We start from the raw sequence: 22,804 nt of genomic DNA on the forward strand, positions 1-22,804 counted from the left end.
GGAAATAGAACTCAACGTACCCATATACACGCATGGCTGTCTATCCTTCCCGCTTGATACTCGTACATCTGTTGATTTTTTACCTATCATATAATTTTTTTTACATTTCTCTCTAATATAAATTGTAACATAAATAAACGGTTCTAATAAGCGATGCATGTACATGCCTAGCGAAATTTTCATATTCAAGTTTTGTATTTTGCAACATAGACAGCTTTCACAGAACTTGACAATCTTCCAAGGAAGGAGGGACTGAGAGCATCTCCAACCAAGCCCTCTTCTCATCCCCTATTCTATATTTAAAGAAAAAATGATAAAAATTGATCTCCAACCGACCCCTATTCAAACCCCTTTATTTGAGGAGTCCTCAAATTTCCTCCCTCACCCCCTACATTTAGGGGCTCCTCATCCAACCCCTCATTTGGGAGAGAGGGGAGAGAGAGAGAGGAAGAGAGGGGGGAGAGAGAGGAGAGAGAGTTACTGGATATTAATAAAATAGAGGTGATTCGAATATAGGGGGTCAAATATGAGGGGTTGGTTGGAACACGTTGAAAAATAGGGGATAAAATCTGGATGAGGAGCCCCTAAATAAGAGGAATTAGGGGTCAAATATGAGGGCTTGGTTGGAGATGCTCTGAACTACTAAAATATTTGGGTTGCCTCCTTCCCTAGCAAGGAGATATTCTTTCAATCGAGTCCCTCCATTATCTTAAATTTGCTCCATTCGAGTCTCCATTACAATCAAATCCCTCATCTTCTCTTTTGTCTTCTCTCCCCGACCGCGTATACTTCCTTTGTTCATAAATATTTATTGTTTTTGACACTTTACAGTTTTCAATATGCAACTGTGACTATTATTTTATTAAAATATAATTATAATATCTAATAAAAATATAATATTATGAAAATATTTTCTAAGATCAATTTACATATATTTTTATATTTCTAAACTAAATATTCTAAAATCTATTGATAATTAAAATTTTAAAAAATTTATCGGTTTTTGTTCAAAACGACAAATTTATGACGGGATAGAGTATTTTGTGGGTGGGTTGGGGGAGAAACGTAAATCTCATCACTCCTTCGAAATAATGGCGGGATCAGGCATAAATCTGGGACTGCTCTTCCCGCCCCTTGACGCCTCCCCTCCCATGGCGCCGCCGCCGCAGTCCGACCACCGCCCTGACAACCCCTCCACCTCTGGCAATCTGGGCTACTTCCACCTCCGCCTCGTGGGCCCCGTCCCCGCGCTCCTCCTCCTCCGCTCCGACCGCCTCTACTCCCTCTCCCTCTCCCGCCGCCGGGGCCACTGCCTCCGCCTCCTCCTCGCCACCCCCCACCGCCGTCGCCCCCGCATATCTCGTGAGCTCCTGCTCAGCACCTCCGGCTGCGCCCTCCGCCTCACCCACCTCTCCTCCTGTGCCGCGCGCGTCAACGGCCAGCCCCTCCGCGCGGGGACCCCCGCCGATCTGATCGTCGGCGACGAGGTCTCGGTGCTGCGCCGCGGGGGCGCCTGGTTTGGGTTCGTGGTGGAGAGGTTCGTCTCATGCGGAGGGGGTGAGGGTGGTGCGGCTGCGGCGGCGGGGTCCTGCGAGGAGGGCCTTGTGTTGAGGGCCGAGTCGCTGCGGAAACGGCTCAGGGCGATCTCCGAGAGCGAAGATCCCCTTTCTTTCTTGAGGGACTCGAATTGTTCAGGGCATGGCAGCGCAGATGCTGGATTGAAAGCATTGAGGCAAGATGATGCTGGTGAATTTTGCCTGGTCAATCCGATCAATCCCGTTTCTGAGGAGAATTTGCTGCAAGATGATTGTAATATTGATCAGGACAAATTGGAACACCAACCTGATCTTGCAAAAGATGGTGTTGTTGAACTGTGTCATGGGAGTAAAGGATGCGGCGATGGAAATGCAGAACGGACAGGATGCATCAATGGTTATGAAGAGCAATATCACAGTGAAAGTTGCTATTCAGATGGGAGCACATTCTTCTTGAATCGCCTTGCGAGTATTGGGCCTGACACGCGTGTGGAACCACACAGTGGAGTGACACTTCCACAACTTCTCCATCCCTTGAAGAGTTTGGTGCGAGTATTTATTGCAACATTCACCTCAGATATTTCCTGGTGTGCCTGCTCTCTGTTGCCTCCCCCCCCCCTACTTGTAACATTGGGTCATATGATTGATTTTTTAATGGAAATGCTAATGTTTGTACTGTTCTCAGGTTTCTTGACTATTGCAAAATTCCCCAGCATCTGCCAGTGACAGTAGCATGCCACAACAAGGAGAGATGCTGGAGTGCGAGCCATGAAAGTAGGACGGCAGCCCCTTTTGAAAGTCATCCAAACCTGCTACTAGTGTAAGTAGCAATCTCAGGTTCTGTTTAGTTGCTATTTGAGCACTTGTGCTTTCGATTTTCGAATCTATGTAGGCAATTCAGACACTGTATCTTACTTTTGCATTTTCTGAACTCTATGGTATACCAAAAGGAGAGATTTTCCTGTAGGATGAATAGTTAATACTGATGTTGGCATTGATATTTTTTTTTTCAAGTTACCCTCAATTCCCTGAAGCGATAGCATTTGGAAAGGATAGAAAGAAGCAAGGAGTTGCATGCCACCATCCAAAGCTCATAGTGTTACAGAGAGAAGACAGCATGCGTGTTGTTGTTACTTCAGCTAACTTAGTACCGAGGCAGGTCAGTATTTTGCTGCTCACTAATGGCTTAGCTTTATTTCTATGCATCCTTCTATTTTGCCCAAAATAAAATGTGTTTTCTCTAATTTCTGCTGTTATGCTCTTGCTGAAAGTTAACTATAATTTATGCAGTGGCATCTCATAACAAACACAGTGTGGTGGCAAGACTTTCCTCGCAGGACATCCCTGGACTATTCAGCACTTTTTAGTGCAGCCGAGAAACAAAAATCCGATTTTGCTGCTCAGTTAGTGTCATTCATAGCATCCATGGTCAACAGAGTCCCTAGCCAGGCATATTGGATAAATGAGATAGCTAAGTATGATTTTGAAGGAGCTGGCGGTTACCTCATTGCTTCAGTACCAGGGATATATATACAAAGTCCTTTTTATTTGGAGTCTAATTATTCCCTTTCGGTAAGTTCAATTTTACTGATATATTACACGATATTTTGTTGTTTAAGCCCTTTCGGTAAGAATATTAAACATATAAATGTCTTGTGCTAAAATACTATTTATAATCTGCATTCTTTCTCAGGAAGATACAGTTGGCCTAAATGAACTTAACACCTAAGCTCAGAACTAGCTATTGCTCCAGTTCGTTACTGGAATAGTATTAGCCTATTTATGATGCCCTATTTCATGACCAACCACTATCCATTGTTGTTTTGCAGGCAAAACATATTTTACACACAAAATCCGCACACAGAATGTTTCTTGGTTCTGTCCAAACATCTGTAGTTGGTCTATCCCATCGGTTTCACATACCATCTGACGCTGGTCCTCAACTGAAAGCCTTATCTGCATTTCTTGGGAAATGCCATGAGAATATGCATGGAGCTACAGAAGTGATCTTGAAGAGGAACACAGGTATACCTGCAGATGCTAATGCTGTGAGTGTCCTTGTTGCTGATCTGGATAAATTTTGTGAGGAAGGTATGCATAGTTCAAAATGTGTATTTTTACTGAAAGTGAACTCACTTCCAAAAGTGTTCTGTGTTTCATGGTTCATGTGCAAAGCAACATATTCACTACCCTTTATATCTCGTAATTAACCATGTCCAATGCCCTCAAGCAGATTCTGTCCAACTTGGTTTCTTGCCTAGAGAGGTTGCAAAGTGGGTAGCTCCCCTTACTGACTCAGGATTCTTCAATTTTTCTGGATTTATCTACCCCAGAGAAGCCCTGGAGGCCACATTTGGTGTAACTAATACAAAAGTGCAGTTGCTTCTGTATGTATCAAAGGTACACCAGAAAGTTCTTAAGAGACACCTTTCTCTTAAGTTTGTAGTACTATTGTGAAACTTATGCATATGTTAAATTCTATCAATGAAATTCAGGGTCCGGAGTTTTCTCGAATTTCAGGGCTGATCTGCGATGAGCATTTTCCACCACTGTGCTCACTAATAGCATCCTTGAAGAATTGCCTTGGACTTTGGCGGTTAGAAGAGGTTTGTAATTTTATATGATGAAGTTATGTGCTTGATTTGATAAAGCATGTAATTCATAGATTGAACTGAGGTTTGTTTAAGATGATTTACTATTCCGTAATATTTGGTGAATTGGTGAGTATACTTACTCTCAAAGGCCAGCAGTGGTATGAAGCTGTCAAGATCCTTTTTGTTGTCACCATTTATGCGCAAGTCTTCTGATTCTCGGTTTTGTAGCCCTTTGCACTGATTATTGCTTTTGACTTTTGTGATAGTTAAAACAAATAGTAGAGCAACAAATATTACGTCTTCAGTTGTTTTTTTTTTTGCCCCTTCACTGCTCTACATAGACATGCAATTTAATATGGTGTTCTATGACTCTGCTTGGAATGGACGGACTTCACAGGAAACACTTCAACTTCCACAGGAATTGGGAAAAATCTCTGCATTCCAATCAGGACTCAAAACAGAAATAGAACAGAAATCTCATCGGAATCAAATCAGCTTCTACACTTTTGCCTGTTGATTTTATCAGTTTGGGTTCTTGGTTTACACCTACTAAGTTGCTTCATGACTGTTCAGTTACTTATGTTAATTTAGTCCAGCTCACCTGTTCTGTTTACTGATATTAACCAAGTTTTTGTAACTGTAATTACATTGATTTGAAACAGGTGTTGTCAAACATTAAGTGGCCTGAAACACTCGAGACTGATTTTATCTACAGTGAGTAAAACAATCAATTCTTCATTACTGAAGTTAGTTATTATATTCAGGATTTCTTACTTCAGATTTTTACATTACTTAACAGGTGCTTCATCCATTGGGACGTCAATTAATCCACAGTTCATTGCAAGCTTTGCTTCGGCAGCTGGTAAACGACCCCATCAGGATTTTGACTCACAAGAGTCCGATCCGGAGGTAATTCTTAATTGTTTCTTGAAGCTTACAATATTCTAGTAAATTAGTGGAATCTTTTTATCTGTTCTTGATTGACATAATCACTTTAAATGTTCCTTAATTTTCCTAGTGGGGTTGCTGGACAACAAACCATGAGCTAAAGAAGCCATCAATCAGTTTGTTGTTTCCGACAATCGACAGGGTGAAAAAAGGGGCTTGTGGAATTCAGTCGTGCAGGCATTTGCTTTCTCTACCTGAGGTGGATTCTCTTTTGAGAACTCTGAACTTTTTGAACAATTTACCAATAAGATCTCATGATATATTTGCACTATATTCAGTTTAGAAAGTTCTGCACATTGAAATGGACAGGGCATATTTTTCTAGTTAGAGAAGCAAGCGCTAAAAATATTGTTAATTTAGAGATGGCCCTTGTACAGCAGCTCAAGGCATAGAATTTTATTTCATCTGCCCAGGATTTTATTTCATCTGCCCATCTCACATGCTTCCTTTTGGTAGAAAACATGGCAAAGATTGAGATCTGCCGGCATATTTCACGATGCAATCCCCCAACCGTATGCCAGGATAGGACATCCTATGCATGTTAAGGTATGATCTTTTGGGGGAATATCATAGAATTAAATATTGTTAGCCTTCTTTAATTACTGTAAAGTATTGCTAGCATATTGAACGATGGTTCAAGGTAAACTGTGGCAAAGAAATGTCATTTACAATCACAATTCTCAGACTATTACGGTTGATGACGTGGACAGCATGCTAGAAACAGCTGGTGTTTCTGCGTGTGAGCTGTCAGGTGAAGATGTTGGTGAGAAAGAGTCCAATTATGGCTACCGATTGCCTAAAACCTTAATTACTGCCAACTCTTCCTACTACTAAGTCTTCAATCGACGTCTAATACTCTCAATTGTCACCTACTTTGGATAATCTGTCTACCATCAACTTGTATAGACTGAGATGATTGCGTTCTATGTGGTTTCCTTGCTGCTGTTCACCTTGAGTCATCATTGCCTAATACAGATATTCCCTCAAAATCTAAATGTTCTGGAGAACAGGTTAGTACATAAACTTCATGACGATGACTAATAGGTAACTACCATATCAGGACATCTCAAGGTTTCTCGTAATCGGGGCATATCTCTATCTTCGGGAAGGGAATCCCTGTATTAAAGGAAACTACTCATATGAATTCAGGGTATTCCGTAAATAGATAAGTTTATCTCCAAGAACGGGAATAAAAACTCCAGAGAATGTACGACGCTGGAATCTAGAGACCCTAAGGAGGATAAGCCATACAAGCCAAGCAAGGAAGTCGCCAACTAGGATAGATTTATCTAGATTAACCATACACCTTTTTTTTAACAGGCTCAATCAATACAAGACAAACATGATATATGATTATTATCATAAGAGAGGTTTGAACCTGTATAAAAATTTCTCTGTATGTTCACTAATCGTCTGACACTCCAACTATGATAGTGACACTATCCTCTATACCAGGTTGCTCAAAGACGTTTCGAGTCTGGTCTTGGTGGACACTCATTTGGCTGGACTTACTGCGGGTCTCACAATTTCAGTCCAGCTGCATGGGGACAACTACTACCTCCTCCCTCCAAAGCTAATCCTACTGAAGCCAGAGCAGCTCCTTCTGGTCCAAGGCTGCACATTTGCAACTATGAGCTCGGCATCATACTCATTGCTCCACCACCAGGCACGTCAAAGCATGCAAGTGAAAGGAGGCACGGGATCGATGACATTGCACTGCCGTTTGTCGTCCCTCCACCACGATACAAGCAGAGTGATAGGCCAGCGACTCGATTGGCCATGCGAGAGGCCATGGCTGAAGCTTGTGTTCAGAGTAACGGTGTAGTAGACTTGTCAGAAGAAACTGACGAGGATGTACCAGATGATGATGAGTATGTGGTTGAATTATCTGATTGTTCTCAAGAAGAGAAGGAAGAGGAGAAGATTTACGCAGAGACGCTATGGGGGCAGGTAGATTCTTCAGAGCCAGGAAAATAATTAGTGAAGTTGGAGTCCTGTTCTTCATGCAGGCCTACAGATCTAATTCGCCCTGGTAGTTTATTGGAAGGGCTTATAAAGGAGGGTACAGAAACGGAGGTTCATGACATTTTGCTCCAAAAACTGTAACTGGAAGCTTCAGATTCGCGTGTTTCAGAAGATTGGTGTTTCTGAAGGAGAGCAAGTAGTTGTATCGAGTCTCATTCCAGTGCAAGGTACGGTGTGACGGCGAAAACGGCCGCCTGAATAGGATTCTTTCGTTATCATTTGTCAGATTATATGTACAGTGCACACATATCCTGCCATTCTTTTTTGTATTGAAAATAACCATTGTACATTCACTATTGTTTAATTGATTTGCTGAAGAAATACTGAAGCTGAAGATTTTAACCTGGACTTTACAGTGTGTATGATATTCCTTTTCCAGCTCATTCGTTATTATGCTCTAATCCCCAAATCATAATACCATCTACTCCCTGTAGTCATAAATATATGTCTTTTGATAAAATACAGTTTCCGATGTATAGTTTTGACTACTATTTTTTATTAGAGTATATTTATAAAATCTGTTGAATTTGTGATATTATGAAATCGTTTTTAAGACAAATCTATACCTATGATTTTAAGATTTCCAAATTTTAAAGTTTTAAAAATTTGATCGAACATTTTCAAAATGGCATGTATTTATGAAGGGGAGTACTTTATTTCACATCCGTTAATTGGCATGGAAATATACCAGCTGTCTAACAAGATCTAGACCATACGTCATATTTTTGTTTCCTTCGATTTGTTTCGTTTCCATCCAAATCTACCGTGTCACTTCCCTCGCGCCACATCACTGGCCACAGGCCACAGCTAGCCACAAAAAAACAAGCAAGCGACGTGACTGCGGGACACCTCCAACTCCAGCAGTCCGCCCCACAGCCACCGGAAACGCGAAACAGCCCACGCGGCCGCGCCCTGCGCCACCACCCACCCGCCGTTCCCGACGCCGCCTCTCCACCATTGGCCGCCACCGCCGCCCCTCGCCGTCGCTGCGCTCTCGCGTGGAAGCATAGCAGCGAGCGGAGCGCACGCGGGAACACCCCCACCCGACGGAGCACATGTCCCCCTCGCCGCTGCTCGTCCGGCCGCCGGCGCCGTCGAAGCAGTCGCTTTTGCTTCCCCGGTTCGCGCTCGCCGTTGCTGCAGCGACGGCGGTCCGCTCGGCTCCCGCCTCCACCGCTCCATTCCCCAGGTTATCTCTCCGACTCTCCCCCTCCGCGCCCCTCTCCGACGGGGCATGCTCGACTCGTTTTCTGCAAAATTTCGTCTTAGCATTTGCGGTGACACGGTTCCTCTTGATCGCGCAGGCTGCGTACCAAGTGCAGGTTCGCCGCGTCGGATGTGAGAGAAGACTACACTTCCACTCCGATTGACATCGTCGCTGATGTGAAAACCGAGAAGGCATGGATTTGAGCTGCTGAAGTTCTATACCATCCGTTACTTGGTAGTTAAGCCGATTTCCACCAGCATTCTGAACTATTTCCCACCGGTTGCAGATTGTGGTGTTGGGAGGAAGTGGATTCGTTGGTTCTGCTATTTGCCGAGCAGCTGTCTCTAAAGGCATCGAGGTTGTGAGCTTGAGTAGGTACATCTTTTTCTCTCTTATGTTATGAACACTTTTGCATACCTTGTAGGTGATATCTAAATCAATTCACTATTCAGAAACAGCGATTTTCACCATTTTCCTGCATAATTTGAAGAAATTTTAGTTTAGATCCTTATCTATTGATTTCTTGCACCAGCCCCCTTAATTTACTATAAACTGGATCAATCAATGTATTGCAATGTTAATTTTCGAGAGGTCTTGCACGCAAACTTGAGTCTCCACTTAAGGGGTATCATAAACCTTCTCAAAATGGTGGGAATCGATGGTAAAAAGTGTAAATAACTCTTGCAGTATTTCCCTGTAGCAAACCTACATTATGTCATCATTTACACATTCTGTTTCATTACACGTTGATGGCAGGTCGGGAAGACCATCTTACTCTGATCCGTGGGTTGATCAAGTCACATGGCTTGCAGGTATGCTTATGATGCTAGTTTGTTATCTGCTTGGTTATTAGATTTAGTTCCCTCACGTTAGTTAACTCCCCTGACTTGTAATTTGTACTGTTCACTGTGATTTAAACTGGAATTATTGTTTAATGTGATGATGCTTTGACTTGCAAATTATGGCTTTTTATTGAATGATTGGGGATACAACTGACAAGAAGAATGGCAGCAATAGGATTCAAATCTAGAGCAATAGTTGTGCACTTATGCAGTAAGAATAAGAAGTACATTTTAAATCATGCCAGTGATACTCATGGTTGATGTGTCACTGGGGAACCCGTAGGAAGGGGAGACAATCGGCCTCATTCACATCTGAAATCTCCAGCATGAACTGATGAACACAAATGAAATCGCACAAACAAAATGTTACATAGGCATCATTCTGTCCTGCTTCATTTGGGACAATTTTGGAGAAATTATAGATGAAAATTTGTTTAAGTTTAAATAATCTTTTGTGGTGGCTATAAAACCTCTAACAGTGGATTGAGGGCCTCTATCTTCTGAGTTCTGAGACAGATATATACCATTGATTGCAAAACAATTTTTAACTGAGGTACAACTCTCTCTTTTTTTGGCCTTGCTCACTGTCTTATTACATGTTTCTTTATTCCTAAAAAATTATGTGCTTTAAGTCTTTAACACAATGCAACAGAGACTAAGCTGGATTTGTGACCTCAATATCTTCCTTTACAATCATGTTACTGTGAATATGTGAACACCCAAATGGTGATATTGGATTTTCAAGAGTTTTTAATTTCCATGCGTGAGCCTCTAATATTCAGTTAAGCATATTAATGTGATGTAGGTGATGTTTTCTATGCAAGATGGGATGAAGTATTGGTTGGGGCTACTGCTGTTGTGTCTACCCTTGGGGGATTTGGCAATGAAGAACAGATGAAAAGGATAAATGGTGAGGCAAATGTCATTGCAGTAGATGCTGCAAAAGAATATGGTAAGTACTATGTAATGCACTATGACAGTGATATGCCAATTTGTATGCAACTACATTCTATATTGACAATTTTTTGGGAGATTGACATAGCTGAACTAAGATTGTTCAAACAGCTACATAGAAAGACATGTATTTTTTTGCTTTTACGAGGCTATGCATTTGACACCAATAGGAGTTTGGCTCATGACAGTTTCCCAAATGTTCCCACAAATCCTGCAATCGTCAATTGTTTTTAATACTTTTTAGTGGTAATATAATTTAATCTATGTTATAGGAACCTAAAGGAAAATTGTAAGAAACCTACTACTTGCCCTTTTGAAAATCATGTGTATTTAGTGCAACTAACACATCTATTTTTAATTTAATTGGTACCTAAACTATAGGAATCTGGTAGTCTGGAACTTTGAAAATCTCAGGTACATCTGGTGTAATATCAAATTATAAGTTACATTTAGTTAGGGAAATTGCTGCCTTAATTTATTCTTCGCAGGGAATGACCTCAAACAGTTTGTTCTATTTTAGCTTACCCTTTCCTTTTGGATTGAAATAAATGAAAGAGCATACTAAACATCTTCCTGTGTTCTTTTGCAGGAGTCCCAAAGTTCATTTTAATCTCTGTTCACGATTACAATCTTCCATCCTTTCTTCTTACCTCGGGTTATTTCACTGGAAAGCGAAAGGCTGAATCGGAAGTCCTCTCCAAATACCCAGCCTCAGGTTAGAAGTACTTCCACACCATTTATCCCCAGATTTTCTCTCAATATTTATATATTCTCTTCTTGTATTGAATCTACTTTTTTTGGCAGGTGTTGTATTGAGGCCAGGCTTCATTTACGGCAAAAGGAAAGTTAATGGTTTTGAGATACCGATCGACATCGTAGGCCAACCAGTAGAGAAGTTACTTTCCTCTGTTGAAAATTTCACTAAACCATTGAGCTCGTTGCCTGCTTCCGACCTAATCCTTGCACCCCCTGTGAGCGTCGATGATGTTGCCTATGCTGTAATTAACGCGGTCATAGATGACAGCTTCTTTGGGATGTTCACAATTGAGCAAATCAAGGAAGCCGCAGCGAAAGTAAGAGAGTGAACCTGGAGCCTTGTTTCCTTGTATCTGGAAAGGTATTATAGGTGGAAATATTCTAATTCAGGAGTATCTTTCAAATGATGCCCCAGTGTTTTCTTTTTCTGAATCTTTGATCATAATCAGTAGTTCAAAAGTCGGTGCAACATAGTTCTTTGTTTCCGCTAGAATTTTCTAGACCTTGAGAGGTCATAGAATAAATTTCACCGAATTCTCAAAATGCGCACATAGGTCAGCAAACTCGTTTTAAGTCAGGTCACCGGATGTCAAGGCCAGCTAGGCTATATATCGCGCTAGAATTGTAACTTGTATATGTTAGGTTTTTTTTTTTCCTTTTTCGCGTCACCATCGGAAAAATCACATTTCATATTTCCCTTGCTGACTGACGGAACCTGATCGAAAGTGACGTGTTTGGAACGGATCTGCCCAGTGAGGTTGCCTCTCTCGCTGTAAGTGACTCCCGAGAGCTCACAATCTTGTGAATATCCACATGATGGATTCTGTTTCGAACAGCCTGCACTTTCAATAGGGCAAGGGTACGAAACAGAAGTTTTACCAAGTTTGTCGTGCGCAAACTGTAACGGCTAACTCTTCCAAATCATCAAGCTGGCAGCGCTAGATCACTCTTGTAGCCGGCTTGTTTTTACTATGATATCCAGCAAGTTCATTGCTGCTTAAGATTCCGATCAGGCTAGTTCATCCTTTGAAGGAAACTATACCACTCTATGGACTAGACGCTCATTTTGGGAGTCCGGTGACCTATCTGATCATGGGACATGACAAGTTCGGCGGTCAGCCAAACGTGAGAACCTGGGAACTGCGCCAGTTGGAGTCCACCTAGACAGATGGAAACCACGTGTAGCCCGCCCTTCTTCTTTCTCATTCCCTTTCCCTTCAACCTCGACGATGAGCCCTCCATCCCTCCGACGAGTCTTGTGCGTATGTACTGCCCTTCTCCATATCCAGCGAGCTATTCATCGAGCCCTCACCCCTGCTTTGTCCTCCTACTCCATCTCTAGCAGTGTTCCTATCGTCACCAAACTAACCCAACTCTGTTGATATTTACTATGACGCTTCCACCATGGTGCCGTCTAACCACCCGTCCTTCACCACCTATGACCACTGCATTGCTCACAACCTGCCACCACCACCGATGAGCCTGCCCCCCCCCCTGCGACCTTCCTCTAAACCCACCAACCACCCATCCCAAATCCTATACCAAACCCTAACACAAGGGGTGCAACGGCGCATAGGCTCATGACGAGAAGAGGGAGATGGACCTGACGTATGGGGTCTGCTGTCATTGAGTGAAGGGTGCGTGGAGGGAGGCTTGGGTACACGGTGGGCGGCCCAGAAAATTGGTGCCCGGTAACTCCAGAAAGCTGGATCCTTGGTGTCATGGGAAAGGAAGGTGATGTGGTGATGACGTGATAAACTTCCGGAATTACGCATCGACAACACTATGACTGGTTCCCGATAAAAAAACACTTTCGTTGGGACATCTACATCTGCTTGCAGGATCGAAACTGATCCCCGGGCTGTAGCTGAAAAACAAATACACATTTTTTTTACGTCTCTCAATTAGATACAAATATAGCATTACATATAATTGGCACCTCACTCACACACCTAGACTTACAACTACATAACCACACCTAGACTTACAACTACATAACTACAACTTACAACTACATAACTACACGTAGTTAGAAGGTTACATCTCTAATGAGATTACTAGAACCATCTAAGACTCCGTAGATGATAAACCCATCATGTTTTTATTGTAGTACTACACGTGAGAGGCAACGAAATTTATTTTCTGAGGACCCCGAGGAGACACCCGGGCGTCGATCCTGAGAATCGGACCCGGGTGGGCAGCATGCCACCAGGCGACGCTACCAATGGAGCTACGGCTAGCTCTCAAACAAATACACAATTGTGTTCCTTGTGTAGAGCCGAGGATGTACGGTCCATCGGGGATGTACGGCCCATCTCGGGGCTAAGGAGCAGCCGTGCAGGCCCGTGAATCAGCCCAAGCGAGCCCAACAGCAGCAGCGCACCAGAGGACAAATGAGCAACTAAGCTATACAACATTATCAGCCAAGTGCTCGTCCGTTGAAAAAAAATAAATAAATATTAGATACAGTAATATCAAGTATAAATTTGATATATGGATACGTAGATATGCTATGGGAGCACTACCGAATAAATACGTCGAGAGCAATTTTGTAGTTTGATTTTAGATGAGATCCGAAAAAAGAGGAGAATATTATCTGCTAATTTCTCTTATAGTTTCTTTCTTTATTTTTGTTAGTAAAATGGGTCCCAAAATTGGAATATGACTAAGAGCAACTCCAACCCATTGCTTATTTTTGATTCCCTATTCTCCTGAATAGAAAATTCTCTATACAGATTTCCTTCCCTACTTTTCAGCACGCTCCAACCAGTTCCCTAAATGTGCCTCCCTATAATCCACTCACATCTATTTTATTAATATCTTGTAACTAAAAAATAACTTTTATATTTAAATAGTGTTATTTTCAATGGCTATATTTTTAACTACTCTTACAACGCGTGTACTTATATGGTAGTTACTCTTACAAATTTTTACAACGTGTGTGTTTATGTGGTAACAGTTTTTATAACGTATGTGTTTATATGGTAACTACTCTTACTGCTCTTACAAATTCTTATAACGTGTGTGCTTGTACGGTTGCTCTTACAAATTCTTACAACATGTGTGCTTATGAGATAACTACTTTTATAACATAGTAATTATTCTTACAACGTGTGTTCACTTGTCAGCTTTCACATGCTCTCTCCCCCCCTCTCATCTTCTCACCTATGCAAGAGCAGCAACATGTGAATAGAGAACCTCTCCTATTTGCTAGATGTGGGGAGCAAGAGAGGGTAAATAGAGAGTCCCTAAAAATAGGAAATTAAACAAGGAATCGGTTGGAGAGGTTTTTTTTAGCCATTTTTGTCAAAATTTAGGATAGGGAGCCAGTTAGAGTTGCTCTAAGGCCCCTTTAGAGTAACTTATTTCTAAGGAGCTTTTCTGAGAAGCTGGCTGCCCTGAGAAGCGGCTGTCTAGAGAAACTAGCTCTTTGACAGCCCTGATTTTCATACAAGAGATTGTATATAAGTGTAAAGCATGATAATAGAAAAGTTGATTACATTCCCCCTCTAAATTTGTCTGTCCTGAATGTGTAATGACTACTACGCTTCTGAATCAAATGAACACTTGAGTGTTGGATAAGCATTGATGCCATTATTTTCATCAGTATTTGACATTTTGGGTTGTAAATTTCATAGTATTAGTAATTGCATATAAGTGTAAAGCATGACAATAGAAAAGTTAATTGCATTCTCCCCCTCTAAATTTGCAAAAACCCACTACACCATTGCCCCATTTTTTCATAGACTTGATAAAAACCAGCAGGACACATCAGAAAAACCATATACACCTTGGATCAAACACATGATTTGTTCATTGACTGATCAATGAAACAAAAGGTTTAGTACTCTCAGAAACACTATATAAACAGGAAGGCACATATTAGGTCCAAGATTTCTTAGGATTACATAATAATGAAAGAAATAGTGATGATCTAGCGTCTCTTCTTCTCTTCCCATGTCCTCTGCATACTCAAGTCGTGTTACCATCGAACAACACCCGTAGCTCCTCTTCATACTCAAGTCATACATACCGAAACTTGATACAAGTTGGCTCCACCTGCATATAGGTAATAAAAAGGTACATTGATCCATTGTAAAGAAGTACGTGATATACACATGACAGACCGAACTTATGAAAAAAAAAAAATAGTGCATACCCTTTTTTTACTCTTCCCACCAATCATCAGTAGCAACAATGCATCCAGTTAAGAGATTCCTCCCTACAACAGAGGCATTTAATGTTTCCACATTTCATATACGTCCCATCTATTTTTGAAGTGCATGCGGCTGTAATTCTTGTTTGTGCGTTCATTAAATTTAGTCTCTAGGTTTATGTATCCAATGTTATTCAAACGTTTATTATGTCTATTATAAGCTGTCACTTCTTCCAAACAAATATTTATGAAAATCTTATGCAACGTTGCATGGAGGGGCCTTGTCTCGCCTCGTCGGGCCGGGCTGGGCCATGGCTAGGGCGTGGCGAAGGGTGTGGACATATGATATCCGTGTGAATGATTCGCTGAAATTGAGTCCAGTTGCTTGCACAAATACGACTTTCTTTTAAAGTTTTTTCTTTTGCCACATGGAAAAATGATCAACACGGTTATATATATATAGAGAGAGATAGAGAGAGAGAAATCAATCGTGGCACATCTATGATGAGTGGCTTTCTCTATATAAAATCTGACGACCATCACCACAAGAGAATACAAAAAATTAGAGTTTGGCCCCCCTCTCTCTATTGCACTACCACATGTAGACTAATTTGTCCCGCTACATCAACGGGCACCAATGATCGGAGAGCATGTCTTTGAAATCTACCATTCTTGAGATTCTGCATCGGAAGAGGGCAAATAAGGGTTTTAGGAAACACTCCGCGTGATTGCTCATGATCTGTTTGCTTATCGTCATCGACTGCTCGCAATCTGCTTCATGTTCATTGTCACTTTCTACATCATCATCATGAGATCTTCTGCGTCTCTCGCTACGATTAATCTTCTTCTAATCATGTTTGTCACGTTGAACGATACTCCATTGTTCCTATTATTGATTATATTAGATACGTGTAGTTTTATTATATACCTGTCTAATTTATATTCTTATTGTATAATAATGATGATATATCAATTCTTGTTCATGATTTATCTAAAAATAAAATTAAATCTAAAAATGTGCTTTTATCCAACAGGAGATTCAGTCAGATGTCAAAGGATGGAGGTCACTATCTATCAATCGCTTTACCCTTTAACAAATTTCACAAGGCAGCAGCTGCGATTATCCTATGACAGGTGTGAAGTCAACAATGCTACAAAAAGAAATGACTCAGGTTAACAGCACGACCAAAAAGGTCCAATGATCAATTTCTATGTAAGCATGCACGGCTGCTTCTGGAAAATAAAAGGGGGCATCCAAACTTAAGTATAATAACTTATGTAGAGACGTGTTTCTTCGAAGTTCTAATTATGTGTCTCATTTAACGTTCTGACTCCTTTGTGTGTGGCTGTGTACATCTTCGCTAACAAAGCTTAAAATAGAAATTAGAAAGGGTTTAAGATTCCGTTCATGGAATCCAGTCTCAGCGAAGAGCATCCATGTTTGAGTAATGTACAAAAATAGGCCAAACAAATCCATGTGCACCTTTTGATTTAACAAAAGGTTTTGTTCACTACCAATATTCCAAAGGATACATACAAATTTATTGACTACCACACCAGGCTCATCAAAATCATATAATTGGGAATAGTCGTATGTGAACAACACAATTTGACCAGCTGATAGCCCATCTGTCTAGCTCTCCATTCTTTCACAGTTAAGTTGATGCAGCAATCGTCCACTGCGCATTTCCGAGTATGATAACAATGATGGTCACATCATCGTGGTACTTTCTCCTACTCCCAACAGGTATCCTCATCAATTCTTCAGCTGTTAAAGCTGGCAACACATATGAAGAAAGAATTAGCTTTGATGCACGTTGACAATCCGTATTACTCTGAAAGGATTTCAAAGATGATAATTATAGGGGGGACAAGATACAGAATTATGAATCATCAATGTAGCAGGTTCCTCCAGAAATCCTACATGTTTCTTACAAGCTACTAGTCCTTATATGCGATCAAAGACTGATGGCTATTATAGCTATTTAGAATATGTGATGTCTTTCAAGTTTTGTGGTCTAGATCAAAAGGAACTACTTACTGAAACAGATACACAATCAAGTACAAATCAATTCCAATGTTTCTACACAATATGAAAAATACGTATGCGCATTTGGGCTATAAAATTACTGGTTTGCAGGGCAAAAGTGTCTAACCACTCATTATTTGATACTATAATCATTAAAATTCATAATATATTTTGGAGGATACCTGCTTCCTTGGCTGCTTTGCGTAAAAGTTGCTCAATGAGATATTTTGCAGGATCCCCGATTGGATTATCATGAATAAATTGATAAACCATCAGAACAACTTCATCGTTACTGAAAAAATCAAATAAGCCATCACTACCAAGCACAACAAACAAATCATCATCTGTAACTTTGTGACTCAATGTGTGTGGATTTGTATAAACGTAAGGTGGGCTGCACAAATCGCGAACTCGGAGAATGCCCATGAGTGCATCATTTAACTTTTTCTGCAAATTGACCAAAAAAAGAAGGTATTAGTTACAACTGTAAGAATGTTATGAATTTTATTCGCTTATCTAAAGAGTAATATGTTACCTGCTTTAGATAGCCAACTCCAAAAGCACGAGTAACCTTCAGCTTTCCTTTTATTTTGTTACCCCTTACAACGGAAGAATCGTTGGGATGATCCGCTAAAAGTCTTCGGTACTCCAGTGGATTTTCAAGTGAGTGGGTCTCCGTCAATTGGGTAGCCTTCAAGGTACCATTTTCTGCATATGGCATGGAAGCAAGAACAGCTCTACTATCACCAAGATTTAAGATGCACAGATCTCTTCCATGAAGAAGCACAACCAGAACACAAGACCCTACTGAAACTAAATCTGGTCTATCATCCATCTCTTGTTCAACCATGCATAAAAAGTCATTCTCAGCTTGCTCAACAGCAGCAGCAAGGCAATTCAGCAAACCAGCCCGAAATGCTTCAGAAAATTTTATGTCTTCATTTTCTGCAATTCTCATGGCTAGTGTTAACTCACTTTTGACACCATTAAGAGAGCTTTCTGATGGATTATCCAGACCATTTTGTTGCTTAATCCGACACTCCAACAAGTATAAGTAATATACTATGTTATCATATAGAGTTACCGCTAGAAAATCAGCTGCATCTCTCCCATTAAATCCATCATATATTCCACAAATCAACCATCCATTTTTCTCAGAGCACACAGCTTGGACTCTATCCTCTCCAGCAGCTCCACCAGCCATTTTCACCTCTGTACTGGTCAGAAAATTAGATGATACAGTTGTTGGAGCGCTGGACCTCCAAAGATTTTTACTGATTTCAAATATAGAGCTCTCAGTTGATACAGGGCTGCCTTGTGAGTTGGATAATAAGTCCAATCTTGACATTGATGGAGAAGAAACAATTTTTCTGAAAGAGTTTGGTGAATCTAGCTCTGGTAAAATTTCTTCGCCAATAAGACCTTTGCAAATATTTGTATTAGCCAGCGTGAAATTTGCACTGATTGCAGCACCAGATAAACAAGTAAATGATCCATTTCGTGACCCCATCATGGCAGTAGTTCCAAATTTCTTCTTAGGAGAGATGCCAGACTCATGATCAATTTCAGGAGAAAAGCTCTGATAAGAATCACAATGGTATCCAAAGCTGACATTGAGATTGCTACAACTCCTGACAAGCATATCTTCTTCCTCAGAGCTGATGCTGTGATCATCACTGCTCTTATAAAACAGTTCCTCCACCATCGTTTTCTATAGTGGTATAACACCAATGTAACGTGATATTGATGCAACGCTTTGTTTCAATGTTCTGATACTATTCAAATGCCATGCCAAATACTACTTCTTTTATACTTGAATGGGAATGCAAACCAAACCTGCAATACTAAAATCAACATATTACAAAAATGATCCAGGTACCGTATCAGAAAATACTCATTGCTTCAGTGATGAAACTGCTGTAAAAAAATAAAATCTTAAATACCATGTTCTACGATAATGGAAGAGGTGACTTTCAATCTACTATATTCTCGCCTACTTATATCGTATAGCTGTGGGCAAAAGCTGTAACTGATGGAATGTGAACAATTCTGGTGATAGCATGCTTGCGTTGAGTCATTGAGTGGTAAGTTGGTTTGACTATACTTCCAACCATTTGAGCAGGGAAATTTCGCATACATCTCGTTACATGCCAATCGCCATGAAACAATGAGAAACCTCAGTTTGACATGTGCAAGTTGTAATAGTAGCCTTTTTCCAATACCATGAAATTTTATTTGAGAAAACAAATCCCATGAATATTTATTATGACTACTTGAATTGTACACTGTACCTTCTTACCAAAAATAGATGCACTCATTTTATACTCGCAAGCCCTTGTTGTTAAGCTACCAGACATGATAGGGGACAGGATGCCGAGTTAAGTTCTTAGAAAACGGAAATACTACATCTCACACGCCACCAAGTTCCACAAGATCCACTCTCACATTCTTTTTTCCTCACCAAAGCTATCAAGACATCATCATGACTCATGAGAGGAAAAAAAGGGTAACGCTATTGTTTAAGACAAGTACGCGCACCCGGGGGGGGGGGGGCAGAGAACAATAACCTGAAGTGAAAAGGGGTGGGTTCTTTTCAAGGACCGGTCTCGCATACGGCAGGACCAAACACGTTTATGAACTTCACCGCAGCGGCTGTGGCCAGTGCTTCCACAGAAACTAACCTTCTTCTTGGCGTTCACCTACGCACCACAAAAACAAAGAACCACAAGACAGTATGAGGAGAACTTTCGAAGAAAGAAACCACAAGAAAAGGCACAAATAAATTCATGATACGTACAGATGCATCCATCTAAGTTCAGAGAGGTGGGAATCGGGCCAGGTGAAGTAGCCCCTCGTTTCCCCTCATCCCTGATCCCACCCCAATGCGCGGAAAGGGAAAAACAAATCTTTCCCCAGGAAAAAAAACTCGTTTTTGGAGGCCCTATCACAGAACACGAATCAAGAATCAGCATAAAGAAAAAGGAAAACAAGTGAGCTTGCATATCCATACACATCTACAGAACGCAAACCAGGAGAGGGAGATGATTTGCTCACCTCTCCGCAAATGATCAACCACGTGTCGCAATCCAAGAAGAGCAGAGCAAGGCTAGGCGGAGGACTGGAGGAGACGATGGGTGTGGTGCGGAGGGTGGGATGGGGAAATTTGGAGGAAGGTGTGGGCGGCGGCGAATATATCGCGGTGGTGGATAGGTGGGCGAGGCAGAGAGAGGGAGAAGTAACAAATTCGCCCAGTTTTTCTTTCTTTGTTACTCCGTATTTTTTTAAGTTGAGAATTTTTTATGAGGCAGTATGAGTGGGACACATACACGTACTCATACATGTATACTATACTCATGTTTATACATATTCATGTAGATGTATTTTAACACGTATTTAAATAAGATTAGAGGTATAACTTTACATAACGCGACACACGTCCACATATACTATTTTTCTTGAGATATAATCACAAGAGAATATGAGGCAACAATGCTTAGTTTGCTTTTAAGTTGAGATCTAACGTTTCCTGCAATCTGATTGGATATGCCAAATCTAACCATGTCACCCACCTCGCAGTGACTTCACCCTTGTATACGGGGACAAAAGCATGTGGCTGGAGGGTGTCCTGCATAAACCAAAAAATTACGGAAAAAAATAGCGGGAATTTTTTTAATAAAATTAACAAGAAAATTTAGGGAAAAGGTTTCTGAAAAACCTTTAAAAATCATAAAAGGTTTAAAAAATTACCTAAAAAGGGAAAAGAGGAGAGACACTTTGAATCGGAAATATATAGAGTGTGTTGACCCTTCATGAGGAGTTGTAAATAGGAATTTGTTATTCTTGTAGAAATGGATCACCCTTCATGAGGAGCCGCCCTGTGTCTCCCATCTTCTTCTTCCCTTGGTCGCCAAGCCCACTCTCTCCTCATCTTCGCCATCCACCCTATAAGGTAAATATTTTTAGGCTATTTGCGAGAGGCAAATAGAGTTTTGCATTAAAATCCTTTTGAAAAATGAAAGCATCATGTGCAAGAATAAAATTCACACGAAAGGCCGCATCAATTCGTGTTTGTGACCTAGTGCATATATATTGTTTTATAATGTTGGTCTAAAGGTTAGACACTTTATACATACATTGTTGTGTAACACGTTAGACACTTTAGTCACCGCTTCTTTCCATTCCGATGAGAATTGAATTGTTATCTATGGAATCCTGTGAAACTAAACAATAAGTCTAGCTAGTTGGTACGTGGGGATGTGAGAGTATACCCCTACCTCCTAGATGCTAGGTTTAAGTCATATTCGACTTGAATTCAGAATTATATTTTCTTCGTAGTGCAAAATTACCCAATCGCTACTCTTGTTTCTTAAATTCTAAGGCTCATAGATTGTATTAGGGATGATATCAGATTTAGGATAGTGGAACCGGCCCCAAAACCGGAGAGGGGCTGGTTGTGCTTGTATGAATTTTCTCTAAAAAGAAACGGCTATACTAAGTGCCGTGTGTAGTAACAGGTATCGAATAAATAACAATGCTAGTATTAAACTCTATCCGGGAGCACCTTCGTTATTCACGTACTAATTATCTTTAGTTTAAAAGTTACATGTAAAGCTTCGTACTAGTTATCTTTAGTTTAAAAGTTACATGTAAAGCTTCCTAACGATCGTCAAGCCACAGAGATCCATACCATAAGTGAAATAAATACGACTACCCGCAGATGATGCATCCTTCTTAGAGGATCCTTAGTGGAATAAACACATGCGTACACAAATCCTGTGGTGACATAACTTCAACCGATGGACACGGATCCTCTGGCAACTGCAGAGAGCTACTGTGGTGTGCATTAGGAGCACTCCACAACCGTTGATTTGGAGATGGATGGACTGGATCAACTGCTACAGGAACGCTACAGTACCTGTTACTACAGTACATACCCGTGACACAGTATAATCAACCACTGTAACTACAGTATCCTCACTAAACAGTGATTAATTAGTGCGGAGGCTGTAGCAGCAGACTCGTGTACTGTATAAACAGTAATCCTCTGCATTAATCGTCATTAATGCAGAGGATCCGTGTCGACGATAGCTTCAGAACTTGGAAGCACATTCTAAAACTAATGCATCGGACCCTTAGGTCTTAGATGGTAGCTTTAGCTAACTTGTCACATAGGATACGCATGTGATAGGACACTATCAAACTGGCTCTAAGGCCATCTCCAGTAGAGGAGGCATTTTTGCAGATTCGACTGCTACAGTGATTACGGTGTACTGTTCATGTGCTGTAGCAACGTAGGCAGCATCGGTATCCGGTGCTACAGTACGCTACAGTGTTGTTACAGTCTGCGGAGAGAGGAAACGAACCTGCAAATCTGCGGGACTACTGTAGCACCCGTAACACTGTAGCGGCACTGCTCACAGAGGCTGCACAGTGCCCAGAGGCAGAAAACAATGGCTATACTGTAGCAGTACTGTTCATAAGAGGCTGACAGCGGGCTCGGAGGGAGAAAAAGAGGAGTACAAGGTAGAAAATAGGATAGCTGCTGGAGATGAAAAAAATAAGAGATGCTATAATAATAATAGGGGATGCTGTAATAGTATTTTTGACGATAAAAATTTAAGATAAATGCTGAAGATAACCTAAGAGCATATCCAGAAAAAAAAATAGGCAATAGGCTGGATGCATCAATCCCAGAATGTGAGAAGGCACAAAGTCAACTAACAATTTGCATCTGTACGAGAATAAGAACAGATAATGG

The 22,804-nt window shown here is 41.0% G+C and overlaps 3 protein-coding genes across 6 annotated transcripts; 2 read left to right on the plus strand and 1 right to left on the minus strand.

Moving 5' to 3' along the window:
* The first annotated feature begins 964 nt into the window (after positions 1-964).
* LOC133889817 (uncharacterized) lies at positions 965-7,450 on the plus strand. Of its 3 annotated transcripts, none has more exons than XM_062330293.1 (12): positions 968-2,122; positions 2,221-2,355; positions 2,550-2,694; positions 2,826-3,107; positions 3,365-3,560; positions 3,769-3,935; positions 4,031-4,141; positions 4,792-4,843; positions 4,929-5,038; positions 5,148-5,276; positions 5,534-5,623; positions 6,533-7,450. In XM_062330293.1, the coding sequence occupies exons 1-12, from the start codon at positions 1,092-1,094 to the stop codon at positions 7,052-7,054; spliced, it is 2,970 nt and encodes a 989-aa protein (XP_062186277.1). In that variant the 5' UTR covers positions 968-1,091; the 3' UTR covers positions 7,055-7,450. The 3 variants fall into 3 exon arrangements, with proteins under 3 accessions (XP_062186278.1, XP_062186277.1, XP_062186276.1); XM_062330292.1 differs by having other exon boundaries at positions 969-2,122; positions 3,365-3,626; XM_062330294.1 differs by lacking the exon at positions 5,534-5,623 and having other exon boundaries at positions 965-2,122; positions 3,365-3,626.
* Positions 7,451-7,894: 444 nt separating this feature from the next.
* On the plus strand, positions 7,895-11,268 carry LOC133889124 (uncharacterized protein At1g32220, chloroplastic-like). Its single transcript, XM_062329587.1, has 7 exons — positions 7,895-8,291; positions 8,407-8,500; positions 8,596-8,684; positions 9,066-9,121; positions 9,957-10,103; positions 10,695-10,820; positions 10,910-11,268. Exons 1-7 carry the CDS (start codon positions 8,158-8,160, stop codon positions 11,188-11,190), a joined length of 927 nt encoding a protein of 308 aa, XP_062185571.1. The 5' UTR covers positions 7,895-8,157; the 3' UTR covers positions 11,191-11,268.
* Positions 11,269-16,383: 5,115 nt separating this feature from the next.
* LOC133888228 (probable protein phosphatase 2C 39) lies at positions 16,384-20,262 on the minus strand. 2 transcript variants are annotated; one of them, XM_062328388.1, is made up of 6 exons: positions 20,101-20,262; positions 19,844-19,987; positions 19,614-19,745; positions 17,582-18,882; positions 17,229-17,493; positions 16,384-16,794 (listed from the first exon to the last, which is right to left on the minus strand). In XM_062328388.1, the coding sequence occupies exons 4-6, from the start codon at positions 18,749-18,751 to the stop codon at positions 16,673-16,675; spliced, it is 1,557 nt and encodes a 518-aa protein (XP_062184372.1). In that variant the 5' UTR covers positions 18,752-18,882; positions 19,614-19,745; positions 19,844-19,987; positions 20,101-20,262; the 3' UTR covers positions 16,384-16,672. The 2 variants fall into 2 exon arrangements, with proteins under 2 accessions (XP_062184372.1, XP_062184373.1); XM_062328389.1 differs by having other exon boundaries at positions 17,582-18,890.
* Between the last annotated feature and the right edge of the window lie 2,542 nt (positions 20,263-22,804).

Source organism: Phragmites australis, chromosome 13 (genome assembly GCF_958298935.1).
Source record: "Phragmites australis chromosome 13, lpPhrAust1.1, whole genome shotgun sequence".
NCBI lineage: Eukaryota > Viridiplantae > Streptophyta > Magnoliopsida > Poales > Poaceae > Phragmites > Phragmites australis.

What these genes read in the sequence shown, in the direction of transcription:
- LOC133889817 (XM_062330292.1), top strand. Translation starts at nt 1,092, where the DNA reads ATGGCGGGATCAGGCATAAATCTGGGACTGCTCTTCCCGCCCCTTGAC. An exon ending in CATCCAAACCTGCTACTAGT is followed by an intron (nt 2,356 to 2,549) that starts GTAAGTAGCAAT and finishes TTTTTTTTCAAG; the next exon opens with TTACCCTCAATTCCCTGAAG. An exon ending in CGAGACTGATTTTATCTACA is followed by an intron (nt 4,844 to 4,928) that starts GTGAGTAAAACA and finishes ATTACTTAACAG; the next exon opens with GTGCTTCATCCATTGGGACG.
- LOC133889124 (XM_062329587.1), top strand. Translation starts at nt 8,158, where the DNA reads ATGTCCCCCTCGCCGCTGCTCGTCCGGCCGCCGGCGCCGTCGAAGCAG. An exon ending in AGATGCTGCAAAAGAATATG is followed by an intron (nt 10,104 to 10,694) that starts GTAAGTACTATG and finishes GTTCTTTTGCAG; the next exon opens with GAGTCCCAAAGTTCATTTTA. An exon ending in CTCCAAATACCCAGCCTCAG is followed by an intron (nt 10,821 to 10,909) that starts GTTAGAAGTACT and finishes TTTTTTTGGCAG; the next exon opens with GTGTTGTATTGAGGCCAGGC.
- LOC133888228 (XM_062328388.1), bottom strand. Translation starts at nt 18,751, where the DNA reads ATGGTGGAGGAACTGTTTTATAAGAGCAGTGATGATCACAGCATCAGC. An exon ending in GAGTTGGCTATCTAAAGCAG is followed by an intron (nt 17,494 to 17,581) that starts GTAACATATTAC and finishes GTCAATTTGCAG; the next exon opens with AAAAAGTTAAATGATGCACT. An exon ending in CAAAGCAGCCAAGGAAGCAG is followed by an intron (nt 16,795 to 17,228) that starts GTATCCTCCAAA and finishes ATGTGTTGCCAG; the next exon opens with CTTTAACAGCTGAAGAATTG.